Genomic DNA, 17357 nt, shown 5'->3' with positions numbered 1-17357 from the left:
AAGTACTGTGGAATGAAAGGGGCTACAGAAATGGTTCTCTCTAATTCATTATTATGTTAAATACATTTGCGACCACAGCACCTGAGGCCCTATCTAGAGATGCCAGTCTAGCTCCTCACATCTGCAGTCTCTGACACTCGGCATTTCTGATTTATCACTTGTGCAGTAGGTGGATCTCTCTTTTCTTTCCCCTTCCAGGTAGCTCCTTGCAATACTCCCAGTGGCTGGTTCTGAAATTCTGAGGAGGCCAGATTACTCAGGCAAAAGGTGTTTGCAGCCTTCAAGGCTTTATGACTTCGGGGCTCCTGGAGATAAGGGTAGGGGATGGAGGAGGAGTGGGTGTATTGCAACTGCCCAAGGGCTGAGAGGGAGAGCATTCTTTTGCATCCATTCAGACACAGCTATTTCCTGCTTTGCTCCTGCAGTCAGCATACTCCACCTGCTCTTACTTAACCATTTCCTGTTTACTGTTTCAGAAACCCTGTGGTGCAGTTGCTAGGCTAATGTGTCACTGGATCAGTCTATATATACAACCCTTTTCAGACAGGCCTTCACTCAGAATTTTTTCACTCTAGTATTATCTGTATGTGAGTCTTCCAGGGAGATCCAGCAAGTGGGTGTGTGTACCCACACACCTGTATGTAATTGCTACTCAGGGTGAAATTCATCCTTAATGTAATTCCACTGAAGTTGGTAGAGTTACATTAGGGAAGAATTTGCCCCTTAGCCTCTGTCACTTTCTGTCTCTGTCTCTTTTTTTCTTGTGGTGCTTTCTGTTTATTTCTATGGACCTGACCCAAGAGATGAGCAGTACACTGGAGGCAAATTCCCCTTTCTTTAGAAAAGAAGCTATTGAGATGTTTTGAACAGAGTCACCCTGTTGCTTTCTAAATAGCTTTAAAACTGTCCTGTCTCAAGAATGAGGGATTTGTCTGCATGGTTTTCCCCCATTCCAAAATATTTTCTAGCTTTGAAGGCAGTGAGGGGGATTTCTTCCGATTTCCCACCCCCTCCTGCTTCTCCTGCATGTAAGGTAAGAGGCAAGGAGCACGGAAGAAAATTATCCATGCAATAGGTCTGTTTACAGTGTTGAAGTGTAGATGGTTCCTAAGACAATATTTCTCATGAAAATTCTCAAATTGACAAAATTAATTTTAAAGGAACACAGGCTCAAAATCAGTTTTTCTTGTCCATGTTACCAGTAACTCCTTTATGATTACACTGTACTGAGCTTTTCAAAATCCCTTTTTCTCTTCACCCTTTGTGCTGTTTCTCTCCCCTGCTCCCTCGCCCCCCACGTTTTTGCATTTCGGTCTGCTTGGTCAGTGAAAATAGATCATTCATTTTCACTCTCTGACTCTCAAGCTCTAGCACAGCACTGGAATGTTTGGGTTGTGGTGAACCCTTTAGGGGAATGTTTATTTGTGAAAAAGCAAACAAAACCAACCTGTTTCCACTGCCATTCTGTTAAAAAAAAATGTAATGGAAACATTTCAGTTGGAATTAGGGTTGTTTTAAAAAGAATCTGGGGCCAGCTTTGACCTGACAGTATCCCAAAGCTATGTGCTGTGTGCCAGTGTTATACTGATGTGTATATATAGAGAGAATTGCAATCACCTTCTAAGAATGCTGCAGATTTAGGTCCCATTTACATTAGAGGAATTTGCACTGCAAATCCCTAATGTAGACACACTGTGCCAGTGTAAAGCATGGCACTTACCATTGTAGTTTGCTCTGCTAACTTAGTCCAGCAAGTCATACCTACATAAACCTGGTTTTGTATGAGGGCAGCACATCTACATTAAGGATTCACACTTATGTAACTGCATCAATGTAGTTACACCAGTGTGTATTTTAAAAAATGTTCCTAGTATAGATGGAGCCTTGTTGTGATTGTAACGTGGATTTTCACTATTAGGTGTTATAGATGCAAACAGGACATCCCAAACAGCTATTAGCTGCAGGAATAACATAACTACAGTTATGTCAGGGTTTTCTGAAGTGCCCATCAACTCATCTCTGAGGAGCTTCTCATGCTTCTCTTTAATCAGGAAGGCAAGTGGTTGTTTTCTACACATCAGTGCTTTCGGACTGGATCACATATATGACATAGTTACTTCGGTTACTCTTACTGTTAGGGTACCTGTCATCAACAGCACTAGCCCAGAATGAGTCATACCCACCCATGCCATGATTTGCTTAAGCCAGCAAATCTCTACTTCCCCCCACTTTTTACAGCGTACAGCCATGTTAAATTCATAATCTTATTGCACCATACAATTCTTCCTACAGCAGGCCCTTGCCCTGTAAGCAGTCTGTGGATCCAAGAGCTCAACTGCTTCAAGGCATTTTGGTTCATTGCCTGTCTTCATTTACCAGGTGTGTTCTTTTGCCACTTTAGTTTCCTGTTGCATATCAAATTTGGATCCCTGGAAATTTCTTCTTACTAGAAATAATTAGATGTAATTAAGAGAAAATGTAGGCAGAATAGTGAGAAAATGTAATGATGATGAGGTCAGCTGTACTGTAGAATACTCTTTTCTTTAAATCTAAGATGAGCAAAGCCCAGGAAAATATACTATAAGGAATGATACTGCACGGGCCCCTGGTGCGGGGAAAGAGACTAGTTGCGATCTTATAGGTACTTTCTATCTTAACTTACATGATTCTTTGTAACATGTTAATTTCTCTATTGGCAATTCATTTATAAGGGCATTTCTGTGCGGGGTGGAGGGGAGGTTCAGTGTCCAGAGAACATTAATCCTTATTTTAGCAGGTACAGGGTAAAGTGTGTTCCCTTGTACTCCACTGTAACTGTAAGCCTTGCCAAGCCCTTACATTCTTTTCTGAGTATGTAAAAGATAAGATAAAACATGAACTCACTAGAGCTCATCCTGCCCCAAGGGTCTCTGTCTATCTATCTCTCTTCCCTTTACCCTCCGCACCCCACAACTTGGAACTGGTGGCACAGACCCAATACTTCACATGTTTGGGCCTTTTCTTCCTTATTGCTGCTAACCATGCAAATGCAAGTAATGAGGGCTGGGAGCCTTTCAGAGGTGGTTTGAAGTCCTGTACAGATGCAGAAACAGAAGCGAGTAGGGGTATGTCTACACAGCTGATGTTAAAGCGCTGCGTAGTGACGGCTCCAGCACTGAGAGAGAGCTCTTCCAGCGCTGTAATAAAACCATCTCCACAAGGGGAATCGCTGCCGGCCCTGAGAGCACAGCTCCCAGCACTGGAGCACTATCTACAATGCCACTTTACAGCACTGAAACTTGCATCGCTTGGGGGGTGTTTTTTCACACCTCTGAGCGAAGAACGTTTCAGCACTGTAAGTGGTAGTGTAGACAAGGCCTAAGACAGAGCCGTAGCACACAAGCACCATCCTAATCAGCTCATAATCATTTTTAGACATCAACAAACACTAGAGGCAAAGAAGAGATGAAGAAAAAAGGTCTAATCCTAAAGTGCTTTTTTATGTTGCTATTCCCCTCCTTCTGCCTCCACACAGTGACCCAAAACACTGACAATAAACAATGGCAAGACCCAAAGTTTGGATTTCAGTGAAGGTTCAAAGGATAGGGTGGCCTCAGGAGCATTGTCTACGCTAGGACTCCCACCACTGCTCTCAGTGGAGCTGAACTTGTGTTAGCAACGGTGCAAAATGTTTGCAGAATTAGTCTAGTATAGACAAGGCCTAAGATTCCCCCAAACTACTCCCAGTTCCCACCTTGGCAAATCTGACCTAAAGCATATGAAGTTTCATTATCAGATCTCTGTCTTATGATGCTGTTTACATCATGATCTTTCATTAGGGTCCCAATAAAATCATGGTAGGTTTCTAGGCAAACCACTAGCTTTAGACTATAGAAATTAGGGATGGAAAAGACCTAGAAATCACTCAGGGCTTGTCTTCATATACCCCGAGAGGTGGGAGCTAGGTTGACAGGCGAAGCTCTCCCATCAGTTTAGTGCCATCTACATTGGCGGGGGGGAAAGGGGAGGGAGTAGGTATGACTATGTCGCTCAGGGGTGTGGATTTTTCACACCCCTGAGTGACATAGTTATACCAATATAGGTCTATAGTGTAGACCTGGTCTCAGTCCATCCCCCTGCAAGATCACAATATCGCCCCCCTGGTAGAGGCATTACAGGTATCCAGGTTTCAGAGTAGCAGCCGTGTTAGTCTGTATCCGCAAAAAAAAAAAAACAGGAGTACTTGTGGCACCTTAAAGACTAACAAATTTATTGTAGCATGAGCTTTCGTGAGCTAAAGCTCACTTCTTCGGATGCATCATGCTACAATAAATTTGTTAGTCTTTAAGGTGCCACAAGTACTCCTGTTTTTTTTTTTTTACAGGTATCCAGTTGATTAGACAGAGAGTATAGCTACTCTTAGCCAAAAGACCAAGAGCTCTCTTAGAATCATAGAAATTAAAGATGAATAAAATCTGCTAGGCCATCCAGTGCCCTCCTCCTTCCCAGGGCTAGCACAAGATTGTTCCTTACACTATAATTGCTAGTGCTTTGAACAGTTTAGTTGTAAATGTTTCAACAAAGGGAGTCTAAACTGGGAGACTATTCAGCAGTCTAACAACTCATTTCACCATCAGGAGATTTTTCTGAGAGCCAGCCTTTTCTTAATTTAACCCCCCTGCTACTCCTAGTTGAAGGAGACCCACCAAGGATTTAATTTTATTTTTGTAATTATCTGTGTGCCCTTTCTTTTGAACAATTATTTTTAACAATTGAAGGCCTGGGAGGTTGCTTTTGCTCTTTCTTTGTTTTTTACCTTAGAAATACTAGGAATAATAATGCATAGTGCTTCTCATCAGTAGAGCTCAAAGCACTTATCAAAGGAGGGCAGTATCATTATTCTCATTTTACAGATGGGGAAACTGAGGCACAGAGCGGTGACATGACTGGCCTAAGGTCACCCAGCAGGCCAGTCGGAAAGCCACAAATTGAACACAGAGCTTCTGAGTCCCAGGCCAATGCCCTATCCACTAGGCTATACTGCTTTCCTTGTCAGGGTTAATTTCCCTTGGCTTTTTTTGGAGAACCTGTAGGGAGCCCTCACTGAAGTTTATTCAGACCTTTCATATCTTCACTGAAAGGGCAGTGTGTTGGCTATTTAATAAAGATATCCTGTCTGGCACGTGCTTGTTATGCATTGGTGTTAAACAGGCATGAATAAAGGCGGGGGAGAGAAGAGTTTTAAACAGACTGAGTCAGTTATTCCAGCCTCCTGATCGTTTTCTGAATTCCCTCCAGTTTTCCTGCATCTTCTTCGTAGTGAGTTGTCCAGAACTGAACACAGTATACAGCTCTAGTCTTACCCATGCAGTGCAGAGACTTCCTAAACAATCAGTGACATGATGCTTCCCTTGCTTGCTTCATTTACATTTAAATGCAATTTTCAGTAATGGTGCCTTGTTTCTTACAATCTGTGTGGCTGTTGGAATTACTTATGTTCCATTGGGGACTTTAACACTAAAGCTTAATGTTGTCCAGTCTACCAATTTAATAGACACTGATTGCAGGATTTCATCTAGTTTAGATTACAAATGAAAGTGGCTTTGTTTTCATCCAGGCCTGCCTTTGTGTATGTCCATTGTCACTTTAGCATGAATAGTAGTAGGACAAGCTGGCCCTGGAAAGCCTCCAGCAAATTCTTGACGTCACCAGCCAAGCCGCCAAGTGGATGGGCCTCCGCTTCAACCCCCAAAAGTGTGCCTCTCTCCACGACAATGGTGGCGCCAGGGCGCTGGTCCGGCCATCACTGTTCCTGATCCAGGGCGAGCCCATGGCCTCCCTCGAAGAGGGAGAGGTATACCAACACCTTGGCACACCCACAGGAGTCTGCATCTGACAAACCCCCGAAGACACCATCGTGGAGATCCTGTGAGATGCGGCCCAAATTGACTCCTCCCTGCTCGCCCCCCTGGCAAAAGATCAATGCCCTCAATACCTTCCTGATCCCCCGCATCTCCTTTGTCCTCAGGGGATTGGCCGTAGCCAAGGTGCCCCTGAACAAGGCCGACAGCACCATCAGGCAGCTGGTGAGGAAATGGCTCTACCTTCCCCAGAGGGCCAGCACCAACATCATCTACATTTCCCAGAGGCAGGGCAGCGCCAATGTACTTCGGATGGGTGACGTGTGACGTGGCAGTGATGACCCACGCCTTCTGCCTCCTGATGTGCCTGGACCCGACGATGAAGAGCATCGCGCAGGAAGCCATATGGGATGTGGTCAGGAAACGCATCGCCAGGGCCCCCTCCGAGCAGGACGTTGCCACTTACCTCAATGGCTCCCTGGAGGCTGAGTTCGGGAGAGAGGGGGGAGACCTGTCCTCTCTCTGGTCCTGTGCCTGCAACACCTCGAGATGCCTGGGAAAGAGGATTGGCTGCCACTGGAAATGGTGTGAGGAGCACCAGGAGCTGGAAATACTGGTGCCACACATAAAGACCCTGGACCACACCATCATCACCCCGACTGCCAGAGCTATGCTGGAAAGGACCCTGAAAGACGCCATCTGCTGCCACTATGCTGAGAACCTCAAGCAGAAGCCAGACCAGGGCAAGGTGTTCGAGGTGTCCAGCAAGTGGGACACCAGCAACCACTTCCTCCCCGGGGGCAGCTTCATAAGGTTCGCCGACTGGTGGTTCGTCCACAGGGCCTGACTCAACTGCGTTCCCCTCAATGGAGCCATCCGCCATGGCAACTGGGAAAAGCGCTGCAGGAAGCACAACTACGCAAACGAGACCCTGCCCCACGTCCTGTGTGGATGCAAACAGCACTCCGGAGCCTGGCGGCACCACCACAGCACCATCCAGAACCGGCTGGTGAAAGCCAATCCGCCGTCCCTGGGGAAGATCGCGCTCGACTCGGCCATCCCCGGGACAGACAGCAGACTGCAACCCGACATCGTCGTGACGGACACAGAAAAGAAGATCCTCATGGTAGACGTCATGGTGCCCTTTGAAAACAGGTCACCGGCTTTCCACGAGGCCCAAGCCCGGAAGACGTCGAAGTACACCCCGCTGGCCAATACCCTGAGAGCCCAGGGCTACGAGGTCCAGATACACGCCCTGATCATGGGAGCCCTGGGCTCGTGGGACCCCCACAACGAGCCAGTTCTGAGAGCGTGTGGAGTCAGTTGACGCTACGCCTGGCTCATGAGACAGCTCATGGTGTCCGACACCATCAGGTGGTCCAGAGACATTTATATGGAACACATCACAGGACACCATCAATACCACACTGAGTAATCGAGACCGCCAACCAGGGAAATAACCAACTTCCTTCCCTGATGATCCAAGGGACGCACCCCACCCATGTACTCATTCGCTATACTGATACTGACTTGGGCTCCTTATACATTCCATGGGTGGCGTACCCGAGCCCACTTATCCACTGACACATTAAAAACTCTTGCACCCCAATCTGGGTCTATGCCGGTTATGTGATATTCATGTATCTCTTCACTCTTGCAACCGATATCTGTAATCCCTCAGAACTCAAGCCTGACCCCAGATGTACAGTACCTTCCCTCTTAACTTGTCCATTTAATTTTAAACATTAACTTTAATAATTTTTTTAAATTTGTTCAGAAGTCCCAGGGCTGGAATCAGAAAGACACTGCAGGTCATGCTTGAGGTGTACTGACAGAACTGTGTGGGGACCTGGAATGCTAAGAACAGGTGGTGTGCAGGTCAGGGTTGAAATGTTTTGGCAAAGTTGTGTTTGGGGGCTGCCATGTACATATCTTCCTGGCTGCCAAGCTCTTCTGCAGTATCCCAGCACATCCCATCCTCTGTCCCACTCCCTCCAGCTGCCAAACCCTCCTCATTTCCAGGTGTTATCCACCTGGAATGGGATGATGTTCTGAAAGCTGCAAGATTGTTGTAGGTCACTGAGCAATCATCATAATTGCTTTCTGAGAATTTGAGAAATACCACTAGGGGTGCTTGCTCTTTTGCCTCCTGGCCATGCTAATAGAGGAAGTTGAGAAGCAGCAATAGATTACATAAAGTAGGGAAATTCCCGAAGACCTCACCCAGACAATCTTAAACTGAAGTTGCTTTGCATATACAACAGATAACCCTGCAATTGCCTGTAGCTCCAAGAGGGGGTTACGTAGTCATACTCGTGTCCTGTAATCATTCAGTCTGGTTAAACCAGCTGAACCATGGAGACAAAGTAAAAATCCCTGAAACAGATTCTACCTTTTCCAGGTCAGAGCTATATGGAACTCTGAACGATTACACATAACATCAGTATCTCCCACACCAAGATACACACTTTGATAACTATATTTCAATAGAAATAACAGCTCCCTATCTCTTCTATCAATTGCTGTGAAAGCCAGTGTTGCTTCTAAAAGTGTGCCACGCTTTGAAAACGTGTGATTATGGAATAGTAGTACTCACTCCACAGTTAAAGTTGCAACTAAGTTTCCAGTAGAAAACCAGTTTGGCAGAGAGTGGATCCTTATGGAAGTCACAAACAAGTCATAGCAGCTTCAAAATGGTAGGTTAAGTCTGGGGCTAAGGCAGAATTTTTCTGCAACATATGAAATGAATTATACAAGTAGTGAGTGTTGTTAAACATGGTTCCAAAACTCTTCTAATTTTTTTGGCCCTTTGTAGCAAACCACCAGAGAGATGGAGACAGAAAAACCTTCTTTTACTGGAGACTATCCTAGTTGAGATATAATACCCAGGCCCAAGATGAAGTTGATTTGTGTAAAATTGCAAGTTATTAATGTTTTCTTTAATGGCATTGCTGAGGAATGTTGGTACAAGTTCATTAAGAAAAATAGTACTTCTCTAGCCCCTTTCTTGCAGAGACAGACAGCAGTGTGTTACCAGTTACTAGGGAAGTTTATCAATGGAAAAATTAACTTTTTCCAGCAAAAGCCTTGTTATTTTATTGGGTTTCAATGCTGTAACTTGTAAATGGGCCAAGAACATGAAGTAGAATGGCTTAGAGTAGCAGTTGTTAAGGGGTTGTTAGCAGCTGTCTTTGGGGAAAGGGAGAGGGAGGCCACAATCCTGTAAGACTTCTGTTCCCTTCCACAGCCTGCTGTTGCAGTAAATTTCAGTGTTGTTGGAGCCATGTTGGTCCCAAGGTGAGGTAATATCTTTTATTGGACCAACTTCTGTTTGTGAGAGAGACAAGCTTTTGCACTTGTACAGAGCTCTTCTTCAGGTCTGGAAAATGTACTCAGTATGTCAGCTAAATTTCTGGCCTTCAAACAACCCAACTTTGCCAAGCTCATCAGCAGAAGCAAGCTCCCCACAGACCAGGACACGCCAACTCAAAGCGGCACCAGACTCTGCCGATCAACAGATGCAAAACACATTTCAAGATCCATGGGTCGTACACATGCCTATCACATGTGAGCCTCATCCAGTGCATCAAATGCCCTCAATAACAACTAGGTGAGTGAAACCAGGAAATCACTACACTCTCATATGAACTTACACAGAAAAATGATAAAAGTCAGTAACATCGTATTATCCATGGGCAAACACTTTTCAAAAAGTGGTGACTCCATGGCTGATCTCTCAGTCCTCATCCTCAAAGGAATCCTGCACAACACCTTCAAAAGACTGAGCCTGGGAGCTTAAATTCATAACTTTGCGGGACTCTAAAAATCATGGATTTAATACAGATACTGGATTTATGACTTATTACAACAATCTGTAACCCACTAACCCCCTCCCCTTTTTGTACTGTGTCTGCAGATGGGTGAACTGGCCACTTTACCTTGTATGGTCTCTTACAATATGTGTTAACCACTTATGCTAAATAATACATTCCATATTGTATTTAGCTGTGACACTGAGGGTCTGTCTGCACTACAAAATTATGTCGGCCTAAATTATGACAATGTACAGCTGCCACAGTAATTAAATCGCTTTTGTGTGTCCACAATACTCTCCTTGTGTCCTCGTTAGGAGCATGTGCACTGATTTAATTGTCAGCATGGGGCATTGTGGGATGGCTTCTGAAAGCCAGTAACAGTCAATGTAAGCAATGCAATGTCTACACTGACACTGCATCGACTTAACTACATTGACCAACCTAAGTACTACACGTCTCGCAGAGATGGAGTTAAGTCAGCATAGTGGGCGAGTTACATCGGCAGGAGCAACATTTTAGTGTAGATGCTTACAGAATTAGGTTGATGTAAACTGCCTTGCGTCGACATAACTCTGTAGTGTAGACCAGGGCTGAGTACCTTTACCAAACCTGAAGAAGAGCTCGGTGCAAGCTCAAAAGCTTGTCTCTTTCACCAGCAGAAGTTGATCCAATACAATATATTACATCACCCACCTTCTCTCTCTAAATTTGCTGAGTCATTTGCAACCAGTCCTCTTCCAAAGCTAGAAATGGTCCATAAACCACTGCACTGATTCCTGAGGCACATCCCATGAAGCCGTGCAAAGGACTCTGTGCATTTGCAGAGGACGCATTACAAGTGGCTGGGTCACCACTAAAATATTTTGCCAGTATAGTGACGTTGGTCAGAGGTGTAATTTTTTTTATGACATTTCTATACTGGCAACAGCCATAGTGTAGACTACTCAGTTATACTGACAAAAAAGTGCTTTTGTGGTAGAGCTTATACTAATCTACTGGCAAAACCACTTATCTGCTGGTGTAAACTGCATCTACACTAGAAGGGTTTGCTGTGGATAGTTGTACCAGCAAAACTTTTCTAGTGTAGACTGAGCCTTAGTATGGGTATTACACAGCATTAGGCAGACTGAGAGAGGAGAAAGATAGCATTAGACAGGAGAGAGAGGTGGAGAGTCTCTTCACTTCAAAACTCCAAATAAACCATAAGAAAGGACTTCTTTCCTACCTGGCACATTGTCCCTTCTGAACTGTCACCTCTGCTAATGCTGGTATTATCCTGGCCCCTTTCAGTCCATCAACTTGCCTTTTACCTACCTCCTTTCACTCAGTTTTATTGACTTTCTTCAAAGCTTTGATAGCGAACAATAGTGATTGGCCCATGCAGGTGTTGACTGCTCTGCAGGGTCCTTGAGGGAACTGTACTTTTCTGTCCTACAATGGAGCTTGTCTGAATGATCAGAAGTACATATTTGCCTAGGACTATGGCAACTTGCAGTGCAATTACTGGCAGCAAACAGGTCTTTTCAGTCTAATTCCTCTGTCAAACAGTAGGACGTGCTCTGACTGGTGATTCATTATTACCTGGGATATTTTGGTTCTGATAATTGCTGGGTTCTCTTTCAGTTCATTACCTCACCTCTTCATCTGCCTACAGCATAGATCAAGATGATCTTAAAGAGTACTCTCATTATGGTTATCTCCTCCCAACAGACAACAGTGCATCTGCTACATGCTGTAGTTAATTATAATAATATAACATCTCTACATTTATATAGCATGTTTACTGTCCAAGCACTTCACACACTATATACATCTAGCACCACTGGAATGGGATTGAGTCCGAGGTGGGGGCAGCAACCATGCAGAACACTGAGGGGAGTGGAAGTTTTAGCCAAGTACATGAGGCAAAGTCCTAATTGGCCAGTTGGCCACAAAGATTCCTGTGTGGAAATCTAGTTTTCCAAGACCCCAATTAAGAGCAGAAGCAGCAAACTGTAGCTCCCTAGGGGCGAAAGAGGCGAGCTCTGCAGAGATTCAACCACCCTGTGAATAAGGGCAGAGTGTTCTTCAGAGAGGAAAGAGTACCCCATACTGTTTGACAGAGACCCTTCAGATAGGCTATGAATCAGCACTGTCTTGCTGGGAAGGCGGTCGCAGATAGCTCTCAGTCCAGTGGATTTTGAAGGGGGCATAGGATGGAAAGCAGACAGCCTTCATTGCCTATATAAATTCACCTCCACTGTTTAAAATCTAATAATTAGTCTTCAAAGTAAAGTCTAATGTAAAACTTTGGATCTTGATACCAGTGCAGAGGGATGTAAATCACAGAAGGAAACAGAGGAATATCCCAGGATGACAAAAGCAGAGTCCATTTTGCTTACTGATGTATTTAGTGCCTAGATGCAATGGTGACCAGCATGTATATAGATTGATCTGATAGACAAGCCATGAGATGTTCTGGCTATTGGAATGACCTGGACAAAGGATTCTGTGACACTGATATGCTTTACCACTGGAGAGAGAGAGGAGTGGGAGGAATCCCCCTAGCTGACTCCAGGTGGGTGAGGAGACATTAGGGATAGTGATTCAGTGGGGAGTACTTTCTGCGAGAAGTTAGATATTTCATTGCATTTCAGTAGGTGATATAGAGATGCTTATGGAAATTACATTTAGACAAGTCCATCAATCCATTTATTAATGTGCCCACTGTTCCTGTTTCAAGAGGGATGAAACACTGAAGGTATTGGTGAGCAACAATACTTGGTCTGTATTCACAGCAGTTTGATTAAAAGTTGGAAAATAATTTGCAAGCCCTGGGGGTCCCATCTAACCCTTGTACATTTTTTTAAAAGCACATTTACCTTTAGACTATAACCTGTAATATGGAAATTGGGTAGATGAGTGGAGTGGGTTACATCCCTATCAGCAGGAGGTCTCTGCAAGGACAGCCTAAATGTGGATCTTGACTGATACACTTAGGGCCAGATCCTCAGCAAGTGCAAATTGGCATAGCTTCATTGACTTCAATGAAGATATGCCAGTTTACACCAGCTTAGGAGCTGGTCTTTAGTGTGATCTAGTGAAAAATGATTGAAGGGATTGGATCAGGCTAAGATTTGGTTTATAGGGGCAGTTTGACCCTGTCACCTTGATGCCCAGTGTGGGAGTTTGCCTCTGTGAGGAGCATCATAAACTCTGAAAAAGCCAATCAGACAAACTAGAAAAAGCAGCTAGACCTACAGTAGTTTTGCATGTGCTGTTCCAAGCCAAACAATCCGGTTGGACTGCAAGGCCCCAGGACAGCCAGTCAGGCTGCTGGAGACATGATCATTATTCACTAATTAAAAGTTATAAATCAAATGAGTAAATTAAGCTTCAGCTGGTCAGAAACTGGCTTATACTGAAAAGTCTAATGTGCTTTTCTTTCATGGGTAAACCAGATTTCTGATTGGCTGAAGCACACAATATGTCTTGTCTCTGTACTAGGGGAAATGCTACCATTCGTTCGTGATCCAAGTTCATACAGTGATTCATTGGCCTTCTTCATTGTGTCTTTCAGATGGAAAGGACCACCCAGATGCCAGCTGGGAAGGCTCCAGTCCTGTACTGCAGGCCATAAGAGTGAGGACCAATATCTTGAAAGATGGCTTCCCCAGTTCCACTGCTCAGACCCTCGAGCTAGCACAACCCATATGAAGAAGAACGTGTCTCAGCTGGAGAGAAGCACGACACAGATATTTTGCCAAATGTGATTTCTTTAAATTCCTATGAAGCAGTTTATGGAATTGCTTCTTCTTTTACCTCTGAACAGGGTGACTTTGTTCTTTGTACATGAGTAGCCATATTATATTTAGTGATATAAAAATTCTGTGTTAGTTCTGGTTAATTTAGGTGACATGCTGAAGAAAGATGCCAGATTGGTGCTCTAAAATAGGTACAGCTCAGGCTGTGGCAGCACATGCATCCCCATCTTACCACGGCTTTGCCAATGGGCTTCCTGACCTGGAAGACCCACTTCCAAAAGTGAGAGGAGAATTCAGTTAGTCCTAAAATGTCAGTTCAAAATCTCCAGGGAAATGTTGAACCCACCAATTGGTTTGACTAAAGCAAAGCAGTTCAGTGGCTCTTGCGTCTATGATGTACTTTAGAATAATCTTAGCCTGTTGTGTATCACAGTGAAATCTAATCGTAGGCTTACGGCAGTTCAGGGTTGAGGGAGAAAATGTAGCAATGATTGCAATCTCATCCTTCTTGTGGCTGAATTCTAGAAGATTAGTGTGTATAATGTCCACTGTTCAGCTTTTTCCATCTTCAGAACATTCACTAATCCTCACAACACTACTGCAAGGAAGGAAAGTAATTGTTACTCATTTTACAGGTGGGAAAACAGAATCAGAAAATGTGACCTGTTCAAGATCACACTTGGTCTACACCTAAAATTTAGGTCGACCTAGCTACAGCACTCAGGGAAGTAAAAACTTTTGGAGCCTGTGCGACATGGTTAGAGCAATCTAACCCGCACTGTAGACAGAGCAGCTAGGTCGATGGAAGAATTCTTCCATCGACCTAGCTACCTCCTCTTGGAGAGATGGATTTATTACAGCAATGGCGAAAGCCCTTCTGTTAATGTAGGAAGTGTTTTCACTACAGCGACCCAGCTGCGGCATTGTAGCTGTGGTGCTGTACCGTAGACATGGCCTGAGCTGGGATTACAAGTTCCTGGCTCCTAATTCTCTGCAAGCACAAACCATGCCTATCTCTCCACAACTAGGGAGGTCACTCGTCTGATTTTGAACCAGACAGACCACTTTTGGGGTGGTTTGTCCCCTACTGGGACAAAAAACAGACATGATATTGTCCCGTATTGGCTGGAGGCCACCATTTTTCAGAGTGCTGTGCTCTGCCCCCTCTGGCATGACATTGAACACACCATGCATTGATCAAAAAGAAGAAACCAAGTGATGAAATGCAAAATAAGGAATCCAGAAAATGCTACATGGATGAAGAGAGGTTTTCCCTTTAAGGCCATTCCACTCCATCCAACGTTAATAGTGAGTGAAAGTCATTACCATTTGCTGGTTGTTGGGTGGTCTTTGTGAAATTAGCCAATAGCAGAGGCGGATTAAGGTCTCCTGGGGCTCTGGGCCAGAGCAGGTGGGAGGGGGGGGTCCTGATGCCGGAACTGTGGGCCCACTCCACCCCTTCCTCCTGCTGCTCCATCCCTTCCACCTGCACTCCCACCCATGGCCCTACTCCATTCTGCCCCTTCCCCCGTGGCCCTGCCCCACTCCGCCCCATGAAGCCTACTCCCATTCCACCTCTTCCTCTGCAACCCTGTCCCCCACTCGCTTCTTTCTGCCACCCCCCGCTGCAGCCCCGAGACCGGAGAAGCTCTGGCTGCAAGAGCTCCTCTATCCCCACGGTCGCAGTGGGGACCCCTAGGCATGGCCCCATAGACCCGTGCAGTAATCCTCCACTGCCAATAGCCTCAGCCCAGTTCCTAGTGGACAATTGCTCGCATCTCAAAAACACCATGATACGTGTCACTTATTGACACTCATGTTGGCAGTCTCAGCAGAGGCTAAGCATGGGATGGGGCACAGAAAATAATCTTCCTTCTTACTGAGTAAGTTGGGAGAGCAACCTGGAGATGAGTGCTCTGCATACACACACTCTCTCTCACACACTCCTCTCTCTCTGGAAGTAGCTGTTGCTACAGTTGCCAAGCATGTTATTCCATTTCAATAGGCCACTTCATAAAATTTCCAAAATGCTTCTTGGGGAAGAGAAACTCCCTGGCTGTTGTGTTACTGTTTGGTACTTTGAGGAGGCTTTTTTATTTTTAAACCAAAGGAGAGATTTTCAGCTTGATGATGTTGTCTACCACGGCTGCTTTTTAATAAGTCCCGCTGGGCTAGTATGTACCCATTTCACCTGAGTAGCTTATAAATGTTTGGTAGCACACTCAGACGCAGAAGTGTTTTCTGCTCTTATCGGAGGCGGTGTTAGCCCACAGGGGGCCTAAGCAGGAAGATCCCTCCCCTCGCAACACACACACACAACACATAATAAAAAGCGAATAGCCCCTCCCTTCCCCTTGAGCTGCTCAGGGTCCTAAGCAGTTGCTTAGTCTACTTATGTCTAGTGCCGGCTCTGACTCTTACAGTCACATGCCTGAGTCCAGGACCTTTCAGAACTACAAAAGGCTGAAGGGCAGGGAAAATTCCATCAAGAAGCATTCAGGTCGCCAAGAAACAGCCAGGGTCTGTTTAGGCTTAAAACGCCTTGTTGTTTTGGGGGGGAGGTAGAGGAGGGGAGCACATATTTTTTAAATGTTGAAATGCAAGAAGTGTTTAGCTGATTTATCCTGTATTATAGGAACGTTATGATTTTGGGGGGGGGCATAAGCTTTTTAATATATCTAAGGAGCTAGAGTGTTTTACGAACATTATTGTATGCAGTGATGTTGTAGCTATGTTGTTCACAGGCTCTTAGCGAGACAAGGGGTGTGAATAAAAGATATTACTTCACCCACCTTGTCTCTCTAACATCCCCACATTTTCAAACCTTAATAATTATACTTCCCCTTCTATGATGTGATGGCCTCAGCACACCCTGCACTCTTTGTTCATCCCCTGGGAAGCACAGAGACCTGCTGACTACTGCTCTCCCTTGGGATTAAGATGATGAAAATGAATGGTGGGGAGCCATGGTCAGATCTCTGTCCCCATCTGCACTGGCTCCCAGGGTGCACCAGTGCGAGCAATCTGAGGCACAATCTCTCCAGTGTTTCTGCTGTGCCTGTCAGTTCTGCACCACCACTACACAGACAGAGCTGTGGCATAAATGTCACAACCAAGCCCATATTGCCAGAGAAGCCTGCTTTTGCAAGGAAATTAACCAGATGAATCAATGAGTCTCTTCTGTTCCTACTCCTGTGATTCCATGGCCCTGCAAACACATGATGCACTCAGTTCCTGCTGCATCCCATGCTATGAATCTTGCAACTAGACTGCTGCAGCCATCCTCTTTCTCCTCTCTAAGGACAATAGTAAAATCCACCAGCCACTTCCTTCACTAATTAGGTCAGGTTCTCTCTAAGAAATTAATTACCAGTTGAACAGATTTGTTTCCATTATAGGTGAACAAAAAAAGAGCATGAACATGATTTATTGCGTGAAAGGGACCACTACAAGTTTGTAGTTCAAAAGGCCTGGACTGATTTCTTTTCTCTATTCCTCCCCTATCCAAACTGCTCTGTAATCAGATATGCAAAAGGGCACATACTGAGTTAAACTGACTTTTTGAAGGCTTCTCACACTGTACAAACAACTTCTGAGGCCAGTCAGGAGGCAAACCAGCATGTATCAGTTCATTCCAGCACTTGTGGAGGAAAGAGAGAGAGAGAGAAAATTAGATCACTCAAGGACAGCTTCCTCCTATGTCCCACTACGCCCCCAGGCCTATGACCTGCTAATGTCCTTTTCCTCTTTGTGAGGTCATGCCCCAGTTAAGATAATGGCCTGTTTGTACATTTCCATAGCACCTTCCACTGTAAAGGATCCAAAGTGCTTTGAAAATTCTTTTCACAGCGATCACTTCCTCCATCACTGAAATGCAGCCAGGTCTGAGGTGGAACATGGCAGCCACTTAACAGTGCCTAGCAACGCTACCCAGCTGTTGAAGACAAGAAGGGAAGATG

General features: G+C 45.0%; 1 protein-coding gene across 13 annotated transcripts in view; it reads left to right on the top strand.

Annotated features, from left to right (window-relative positions):
• The window catches only part of RAD51B (RAD51 paralog B), a 610326-nt gene extending 596813 nt beyond the window's left edge, over positions 1–13513 (top strand). For 6 of the 13 annotated variants that reach the window (XM_045014334.1, XM_045014333.1, XM_045014330.1 and 3 more), the window contains one exon: positions 13215–13513. In XM_045014334.1, the coding sequence (XP_044870269.1) occupies positions 13215–13407 (193 nt within the window). In that variant the 3' untranslated portion in view covers positions 13408–13513. The remainder of the gene's footprint in view (positions 1–13214) is intronic. The other 7 variants (XM_045014337.1, XM_045014339.1, XM_045014340.1 and 4 more) reach the window with 4 other exon arrangements.
• The last annotated feature ends 3844 nt before the right edge of the window (positions 13514–17357 follow it).

This window comes from Mauremys mutica, chromosome 4 (genome assembly GCF_020497125.1).
Source record: "Mauremys mutica isolate MM-2020 ecotype Southern chromosome 4, ASM2049712v1, whole genome shotgun sequence".
In the NCBI taxonomy this organism is placed as follows: Eukaryota; Metazoa; Chordata; order Testudines; family Geoemydidae; genus Mauremys; species Mauremys mutica.
This window is presented reverse-complemented; position numbering and strand designations above follow the sequence as displayed.